Below are 10,058 nucleotides of genomic sequence, written 5' to 3'. Positions count from 1 at the left end.
TCTATCTACTTGTTTTTGTTTTGTTTTATATATATATATATATATATATATACACACACACACACACACACACATATATATAAACCTTGCTACGTGTAGTGTTAGATTAACCGAGACTTGTCATAGCACTTGCATATCATTGCTATTTTTAAAGCATCTGCTAAATGTAAATGTAGAGCAGTGTGTGTGTTTCAGGTCAGTGTTTGATAAGCTTCGTTCACTATCTCCCCTGAGTTTTATCACACTTTAGCCAGAAATACATGTATTAGTCCTTGAACTGCTGCTTGTGTTTGTCTGCTGGATGATTGCAGCTGCTGTGAATGGAGATTTTCAGATGAAAGTTCAGGATTATTCTAAATCTGGATCACAGCATTAGCCTGCAATGAACCAGGAAAACACTGATGTTGAATTCTATTTAGTAAATACAGACAAACAGAAACGGTTTATTTGTACCTTCATTGAAAAGTTTGAAATAATTACTGTTTTCTTGAAATTGAGCATTAAGCATTTCAGCTCACCAAAGCTGCATTTATTTGATAAAAATACAGTAAAAATTGTGTAATATTATTGCAATGTAAAACAGCTGTTTTCTATGTGAATATGTGTTAAACTGTAATGTATTTCTGTGATGCGCAGCTGTATTTTCAGCATCATTACTCCAGTCTTCAGCGTCACATGATCTTCAGAAATCAGTATAATATGCTGATTTGCTGCTCAAGAAACATTTCTGATTATCAGCAATGTTGAAAACAGTCGTGCTGCACAATATTTCTGTGGAAACCGTCATACATTCTATTTTTCAGGATTCACAGATGAATAGATTCCACATACTGACCCATGCTTTTAGTTGAATGATCATGTGTATTTAATAATCATACTTCTAAGATATGTAGGGACAGATAAGTGTTTGTCCTGAATTGGAGAGGTTTGGGTCTCAGCAGTGATTGTTTGTAGAGAAGTGATCAGAAAACGAGTCCTGAAGGATTGAATGTCCATTTTTTTCTCCGCAGGACAGCAAACGCTCCTCCAGTGAGCATGTAAGATGAAGACGTGAGTGGAATATGTGGCGTGATTGTGTTGAAAAGAGATGTCCGAGTGCTCCATTGTGCTGCTGTAATGATTTTCAGACAGCTCTGGCTTGTTTTTCCCGCAGGTTTTGGAGAAGTTCACGTCCCGTCTGACCCAGATGAGGCTGTTGAATCAGCGTGACCTCCGCTCCTTCACAAAATACCAGATCATTCTGGCCCGAGAACAGTTCAGACGCAACCCGCCGCCACACATCCAGGTACAGCTTCACTCACCTGTGCGTCCCATGTTTGATGACACATTCTTGCTTTTACTTTTTTATCCTCTTATACTTTTTTATCAGCCTGAGATAATGAAACCATATGCGACCCCCGACCACAAAACCAGTCATAACGGTCACTTTTTTGAAACTGAGATTTAAAAATGGATAATTTTGACCCATACAATGTATTGTTGGCTATTGCTACAAATATACCCCAGCGACTTAAGACTGCTTTTGTGCTGCAGGGTCACAGATGCAATCGAATCCATTTACATTTAGTCATTTTGCAGACACTTTTATCCAAAGCGACTTACAACTGAGGAATACATAAAGCGATTGTTCTTAAAGAGGCAAACAGACACAGGAAGTGCTCGTAATACCAAGTTTCAGGCGACGTAAATTATTTATAATATAATCAATACAACAATGTTTAATACAGTAGCCTATGTGTGCTCTGTGCGTATATGGGCACAATAAAAGGAGAGAAGCTAAATGAGCCCGAGTCCCACTCGAGCCTGATCTGTAAAAAAAAAAAAAATGTGTGAATGGACTCTAAGCTGTATAAGTTTACAACAGCAACACTGCTTTAACAAAAAAAGCAAGACTTATTTGACATGAAAACAAGAATTTCAAACATGCTCTCTAATCGCTTCAGAGGTACTTTGAAGTCAAACACCTACAGTATTGTGTTTTGTCAGGAGACGCACAACAGTTCTTCTGTGGCTTTGTAGGTAATATTTTCGTTTACACAGTTTAGCAAAATCAAACAACATTGTGTCTAATATATACCACAATATTTACTGCTTTTATTGAGTTGTTGTAAATAAATATCACATTTGCAACTGGGCAGTGTTCAAAAAATGCTGGGAAATCACTTCACGTAACCCTACAGGAGTGATTACGTATAGGCTATGTATAAAAAAAAAAGTCATGTTTTAGAGAAGAATAAAATCACCCGCTGATTTTCAAAGCTGCTACAATACATAGAAATGACTTTATATTTCGAAGAACGAGATAGAAATGTAGTTAAAGGCACAATATGTAAGTTTTCGCCGCTAGAGGGCGCGTATTCAAAACAAACAAAGAAACAAAGGCATAGTTTGATGACGCTGTGACTGAGTGTGGAATCATGGGAGTTGTGGTCTTCATCCCCACAGCCGATGCAATCCGACGGGACTCGGGCAGGAATCATGTTCATGGATGAGCTAATGATTTATTAACGTAGTAGAATGAAGCAGGGTGAGGCTGAAAGCCATCGAAGCGAAACGAGGCGCTGAACGAGCGCGACACACGGCTCGAAAGCAGCGGAGCTTTTATTATGCCACAGTCGACCGCTGCCGCTGCTTCCGGTCGTGCGTATGTGGGGTAAAGCAGCGGAGCTTTTATTATGCCACAGTCGACCGCTGCCGCTGCTTCCGGTCGTGCGTATGTGGGGTAAAGCAGCGGAGCTTTTATTATGCCACAGTCGAGCGCTTCCGCTGCTTCCGGTCGTGCGTATGTGGGGTAAAGCAGCGGGGCTTTTATTATGCCACAGTCGAGCGCTTCCACTGCTTCCGGTTGTGTGTATGTGGGGTAAAGCAGCACTGTTTTATCATACTACATACATTTAGTTCTGTTATAATGCTACTCTGTGCGGTCGTCACCGGTCTATTAAAACACACAACATATTAAAGCATCTTTGCATTTTTCTACAAAACGAAACCGGAAATCGAGGGGTTATGACGTCATTAGCAGGCGACACAATGACACTATAGACACGCTCCGTGTCACTAGTTAAAATAGCTTATTTCTCTGGATTTAAACATTCTTCGAAACATTTGGGATAATGTAAGCACACAAGTCAGCAAAATATATAACACTGTTCTAGTGGTTTTTGGATATTTTAATAAAAAAATCTTACATATTGTGCCTTTCAGTGAAAAGTAAAGTCATAAGCTTCTAAAAAAAAAATAATAATAATACTCAAGTAAAGTACAGATCCTCAAAAAGTGTACTTTAATACCGTACTCAAGTAAATGTAGTTCTTTACTTTCCACCTCTGTCTCTCAGCAGGGGCCGCAGCAGGGCGTGATCGAGGGAGATTTCTCCATCTGCATCAGTCTGTATCACGGCTATGAGTTACTGCAGCAGATGGGCGTCAGATCTCTCTTCCTCTTCATTCAGAACATCTTCTCTGGACCCAAAGGTGCTGAGATACTCACGCTCGTGTCGGCTGATGCTCCTCTGCTCGTCACATCACCAGTGTTTGTTGTTTTCTCAGAGTCGACTCGCGTGAGGAACGAGCTCCAGAGGAGTCCGGTCTTCATGGATCTCTACAGGGAAATGGAGAGCATGTTCGCCACAGCGAGCCGAGGTCGTTAAGGGATTGATCTTTCAGAAATACACATTCTGTCATTTACTCTCTCACGTGTTCTTACAAACCTGTATGACTTTCGATCTTCAGCGAAAGCAGATGTTCAGCAGAATGTTCCTGCTTCTCTTTAACACACAAGTAGCTATGTTTATATTTTTATGCGCATTTTGGAATATCGCATTTAAAAAAAACGCTGGATGGAAACGCCAAGATGTGCATAAATTCTAAAAATGCACATAATAAACGCGAGTATGATAAACTTTTTATCCGATAAGAAAAAATGCGTATAAACTACGATGAAAACACTGAGTAAATTCCTCCAAGCGCATCTAAAAAGTCATGTGACGGGATAACTTGACTAGCAGCGGACCGATCTCGTTCACAGCATCTGAAACGTTGTTCTGAAAAGCCTGAGTAAAGTCTGTCGTCAAAGTATTTCTGTATAATTGTCTTAAACGACTGCATTCCCAAACAGCAGCATCCGCCTCTGAAAGCAGTGACAGCATTTATTGTGTTTCGTCTGCTCGCTCTGAGGCGCAAGTCATTCATCATATATGAAAATTATTATATTCAGTGGCTTCTCCTACTTTTCTTAGTGATATTTAGTGCAGTTTATCAGGAAGTGACGATTTTGTTCTCTTTGACTCGTTGGATGGAAACGGTGCTTTATTCGCAGATATTCCAGTTTTGCGCATACAGTAAGTTAAATTTGCATCTTTGGATGGAAACATAGCTAGTGACAGCGGTCAGTGATCATGGGCTGTTCAAGTACTGTAAACCTATCATCATAGTCTGGTTTAGTGATAAAGCCCAGCATCCACGCAGGGGAGTAAACGATGGATGTATGTCTGATGTGTTTGGTCTGTAGAGCCTAGAGAGCCGTATGTCTACAGTCACCCCAAACTACAGAAGCTGGACGAGGTTGTGCTGCAGCACTTTGAGACGTGGGCCGAGAGCTCAGGTACAAGTACTGAAGATTATTTGGTTATATGAAACGGGGTTATTATAGTGATTATCATAACTGTAAGTAATTTTGGTTATTATAATATTGTAATAATTATAATTGTAATTTAATAATGTATATATAAATACACACACATGCATGTATATATTTAAGAAAAATGTTTTGTTTATATATTAAATATTTTCACTTATATAAATTATATGAATCTAGATATATACATGTAAATATTTTCCAAATATATATACTGTATGTGTTTGTATTTATATATACATAACTAATATACACAGTACACATTATGTAAACAAAAACTTTTATTTTGGATGCGATTAATCGTGATTAATCGTTTAACAGCACTAAATTTAAAATTAATAATGGTCATCAACCATTAAAAATTGTTACTTGAAATAAACGTTATCTGAAATAAAATATATAAAACATTAAACTTATGAGGCAACATTTCTCATTTGGTTTCATTTGGTCAAAAACTAAAAACATACATGACAAATTTTTTTTTACAAAATTAAAAAAATTATTATAAAACTAATGTCAAATATAGAGACATTTAGAAATAGAATAGTAATAAAAATTAACAACAAAATTACAAAAACTGAAAAAAAAAAAAAAAATTAAATAAAAAAATCACAAAAGCACATCTAAACTACATATATAAAAAATATGTAGAATTTAAATAAAAACAAAACAAAACAAACAACACACTGACTAAAACTTTTTAAAATGAATATGAAAATATAAACAAATTCAGTAGTATAATACCATCTCATTGATATTAAAATAACAGTAATATGGATGATTCCTAAAAGGCTTATTTTACAGTGGTGTATCCTGTCAGTGTTGTTCTGTAGAGTGTTTGTGTCTCTTGCTGCGGCTGGTTTGAGTCTGATTGGTCTGATTGTGACTGAACTCTGCTGTGATCGGTCCAGATGCGAAGGCGTCCGCTGCGGTGAGCACACGCGTGATGATCTTCTCGTCCTTCCGCGAGAGCGTGCAGGAGATCGCTGAGATGTTGAGCCGTCATCAGCGGCTGGTGAGGGTCATGACCTTCATGGGTCAAGCGTCGGCCGGGAAAGGGGTTCGAGGATTCACGCAGAAAGAACAGCTGGAGGTACATGAGCGCATGTTCACATCAGACCTGTGAGAACAGGAGGTGATCGTTTAGATGCTCAGAGAGCGTGTGTGTGTGTGTGTGTGTGTGCAGGTGGTGCGCCGGTTCCGTGACGGCGGCTTCAACACTCTAGTGTCCACCTGTGTGGGAGAGGAGGGTCTGGACATCGGTGAGGTGGATCTCATCGTGTGTTTCGATGCTCAGAAGAGTCCGATCCGTCTGGTCCAGCGCATGGGCCGCACGGGACGCCGGCGTCAGGGACGAATCGTGGTCATTCTGGCCGAGGGACGCGAGGAACGAGTGAGAGTCTGGTTATAACTGCACCAAAAACAAAATTACTAAAATAACAAATTTAATTAATAAAGTTTGATTAAATAAGGGATATTAAACCATAAAAAAACATTTTGTTACATAAAATAAACATTAACTGAAATAAAATATGCATATTTTTAAATTATTTTAGGTAGTTGCTAAGGCAACATTTCTTATTTTTATTTAGTTTTAGTTGATATCCTAAAGAAACTAAAACTGAAATAAACATATCCAAAATATATAGACATATTTAAAAATAAAACCAAAATAATAAAAATGACAAAAAAAATACTAATAATGTAACAATTAGAAAAAGAAAATCTGGAAATAAAAATGAAATCAAAATATTAATAAAACCATGGCATCTAAATGATACTAAAATAATAACATGATTTCCTAAAGTTTTCGTTACAGTTGCATATCTCGCTCTCTCACAGACGTATAACCAGAGCCAGAGCAACCGGCGCAGCATCAACAAGAGCATCATGGGAAACAAGCACAGTTTCCAGATGTTTGCTCACAGTCCGCGCATGCTGCCCGCGGGGGTCACGCCGACGCTGCACAAGATGCACATCAGCTGCGGTCGGTTCGAGCACAGACCGGTGAAGGGCCGCCGCTCGTCGCTCGCTCTGCAGATCAACGGTACTGACCTGACATCACTACTTTAATTATAAACCTCACAGACCATTGCTCAGTTTATGCTTGAAGAAAGAAAAAGTAATTTTTCCAGAGTAAGAAAAATGACCTGGATGTATGATATACTAATATTATACCCGTCTTATCTTAAACATTTTAGCTTTATATTTATATTTTGTGTGGAGCTTCTGAAGCGAAAAAAATTAGATGGGAGGAAACATATTGCAATGATTTTACTCGCAAAACTTAGAATGCAGAAGTAATGAAATATGATTTATCATCCCGTCTCATATATTTTGTGTCCTTTTACTGCTCTGTAGTTTAGTTTTAAAGATGTTCAGATATTTTCACGGTCGAGACAAACATTCTGGATCTTTAGAATGAATCTGATCTGAATGTCCGGATAAAGCTGAAGAAACCTAACGCTCCAATAGATGATTTACCAAAAACATTGTTGAAATTGTGATAACACTTTACAATGAGGTTTCATTTGTTTACATTAGTTAACATTTCAACATTTACTAATGCATTTTTATTAACAATATTAACAATGAACAATTATATATTTACAAACTAAAATAAAAAAAATGAATATATACTGTAAAAAAAAACATTGTTCTCATAACCAGTGCATTAACTAATGTTAAAGTGATAGTTCATCCAAAAATGAAAATTCTGCCACGGCTTGCCTAAAAGAATATATTTTGAAGAATGTTAGTAAACAAACAGCTGCCGGTAGCCATTGACTTCTGTAGTATGGAAAATAAATACTATGGAATTCAATGGGTACCGTCAGCTGTTTCGTTCCAAACATTCTCCAGAATGTCTTCTTTTGTGTTCAACAGAAGAATGAAACTCGTACAGCTTTGGAACAACATGAGGGAGAGTTAATGATGACAAGATTTTCATTTTAGGGTGAACTGTACCTTTAACAAATGAGACCTAACTGTAAAGAGTGATTGTCGTGTTTGTAAAGCCCAGATGCTCTCGTGATTGTGTGGGATGTGTGAGCAGCAGTGTTTCAGTGAAGTGTGTGTGTCTGTAGATCAGCGGTGCTCTTGTGTTCTGCAGGAGGAGAGCAGAAGTGTGTGAAGGACGATGGGTTTCTGACTGCAGCTGAAGAGGCCGAGTGGATGTCCAGCATGAGACTGTCTTCAGATGAACCTCAGCCGGTCTTCAGACCATCGACGCTGCTGACCTTCAGTGACGAGCCGTCAGAGCAGGTCAATACAGACGAGAACAATCCAGACCTCACTATAAACTTGTGCTCAGCGGAGATCAACACTAACATTTAGGCTTGCGGTTAAGATTTATGTATCTGAATTGCTCATAAAATTTCCATGCATTTGGATTACACCATTTTATTATAAACTAATGAACATAATGTGATGCATATTTGTTATTCATGCATTAATTCATATGTGTGTGTGTGTGTAGGATCCGTGTGTGTCAGGGCCCGTCCGAGAGCTGTCTCTATGGGAGTGGAGACACTGGCAGAACGGGCCGCTCCACACTCACAGCGTTGGACATTCGGAGCGATGCCTCCATTTCACCTCCATCATGGAGCTGATCGACCGGATGAGACAGGAGGAGCAGGTGACACACACACACAAACTCTCTCTCACACACACAAACACACACACTCTCTCACACACACACACACTCACACAAACTCACTCACATACACTCACACAGTCACACACACACTCACAAACACACACACACTCGCAAACACACTCTCGCACGCACGCACACACACACACACACACACACACACACACACACACACACACACACACACACACACACTCTCTCTCACACACGCACACACACTCTCACACACACACTCTCTCTCACACACACAAACACTCTCTCACACACACACATACACACACACGTATCATGTCCTGATACGGATCTCAGAGTCTTAGAGTTGTCAAGGTGAAAAGCGTTAGAATCCGTGTTAAATCTAAACAGATTTAGCAAACTCGCTGCTTTGTTTCTGAATGCGTCACATCGGCCATTAGCTGAATTGGTTTTCAGAAATGAATCGTCTGTTTTTGTTTGATTTTGTTATCTGTATATGCCTGTATTTAATACGAGTGTATAGAAGGCTCACAGGAGCTCTGAATGGTGCTGTGAAGTTTATCTTTCTAGTTTGTTTGAGAGTCAGTCTGTGAGTTCAGAGAATCGACGCCGAACTGAACTGTGATGTCAAGAGCAGAGCCGTATGATACTTTAGTCGCCCAGAGTGGAGATTTAGTCGCATATGCGAGTGATTTACTCGCAGTGTAGAGGGTTGCTGTATGTGTGTCCGCTTGCATCTGTACTGCATTCACATAAGCAGACGATGATTCATAATTCATCATCCAGCTGTCTGGGCAGATCCAGGGCATTGAATCATTTGCCAGTAGTTTAAATTACTCCTGTGGTAATTTTCTTGTTTGATTAATAGTACAGTCGCAGCAGGAATATTAGGCTGCTGTCACTTTAAGAGCTGCACGGATCCAGTTTACTGTTACACACGTATTTTCATTCTCAACTCTTTACGTTAAAAAAAGTGCACCGCTGGAAAGGGGGCAGAATGGGGCTCAATCGTTTCATCTTGATTATTGTATTTTCATAATCGTTGGGGATCGAAATCGAAACTGTATTTCGATTAATTGCACAGAAACTGTATGTGCATCTGCACTGCATTCACATTGGCAGTGATTCATAATTCTTACAATTCCTTAAATTGTCATTAGTTGATCTTAAAATGGTCTTAAAGTCTTAGATGTACCTGCAGGAAGCCTGTGATGAGAGTGACTCGTGTTTGACGTCAGCGATTGGCTGGAGGCTCTTTCCGCTCGCAGTGAATCTGAGCGTCTGTAGATGCTCTCTTATGCAACGCTTCTCAGAACACTTACATAAGCGCTGCCGGCGGGAAGTGGGTCATGCGGAGTGAATACATGACCACGAGACACTGGACACGCCATTCTTTAGCGTGTCACAACAGCGGCTGGAGATGCGTCTGATGGGGATCAGATATTGATCTGCCGTGTTTCTGCAGTAATCAGATCATTCACTGGGGCTACTGAACTGGATTAGTGTGAGTAAGAGGCTCGTCTGCTAAATAAATTCTCTAATACTGCCTTAAAAACAGGCCATGTGGCTTTTTAAAGATCAGTGTTTCCCCTGACATTATATTAGGGGCCCACCCCCAACACACTCACACATGAGCGCACACACACTCACACACACACGAGCGCACACACACTCACACACACACATGAGCTCACACACACTCACACTCATACACACACTCTCACACTCTCTCACACTCACTCACACACACACACACACACACACTCTCACACACTCTCTCACACACACACTCACT

General features: G+C 39.7%; 1 protein-coding gene across 9 annotated transcripts in view; it reads left to right on the top strand.

Moving 5' to 3' along the window:
- Positions 1-10,058, top strand: part of fancm (FA complementation group M) — a 51,998-nt gene that overhangs the window by 16,893 nt on the left and 25,047 nt on the right. For 7 of the 9 annotated variants that reach the window (XM_016484432.1, XM_016484436.1, XM_016484434.1 and 4 more), the window contains exons 6-14: positions 1,154-1,285; positions 3,338-3,473; positions 3,549-3,641; positions 4,510-4,602; positions 5,547-5,728; positions 5,822-6,028; positions 6,478-6,682; positions 7,748-7,899; positions 8,114-8,272. In XM_016484432.1, the coding sequence (XP_016339918.1) occupies positions 1,154-1,285; positions 3,338-3,473; positions 3,549-3,641; positions 4,510-4,602; positions 5,547-5,728; positions 5,822-6,028; positions 6,478-6,682; positions 7,748-7,899; positions 8,114-8,272 (1,359 nt within the window). The remainder of the gene's footprint in view (positions 1-1,153; positions 1,286-3,337; positions 3,474-3,548; positions 3,642-4,509; positions 4,603-5,546; positions 5,729-5,821; positions 6,029-6,477; positions 6,683-7,747; positions 7,900-8,113; positions 8,273-10,058) is intronic. The other 2 variants (XM_016484435.1, XM_016484440.1) reach the window with 1 other exon arrangement.

The sequence above is a fragment of the Sinocyclocheilus anshuiensis genome, unplaced genomic scaffold (genome assembly GCF_001515605.1).
Source record: "Sinocyclocheilus anshuiensis isolate Anshui unplaced genomic scaffold, SAMN03320099.WGS_v1.1 scaffold1569, whole genome shotgun sequence".
NCBI lineage: Eukaryota > Metazoa > Chordata > Actinopteri > Cypriniformes > Cyprinidae > Sinocyclocheilus > Sinocyclocheilus anshuiensis.
The sequence above is the reverse complement of the archived record's forward strand: the minus strand, read 5'-3'. Positions and strand labels throughout refer to the sequence as shown.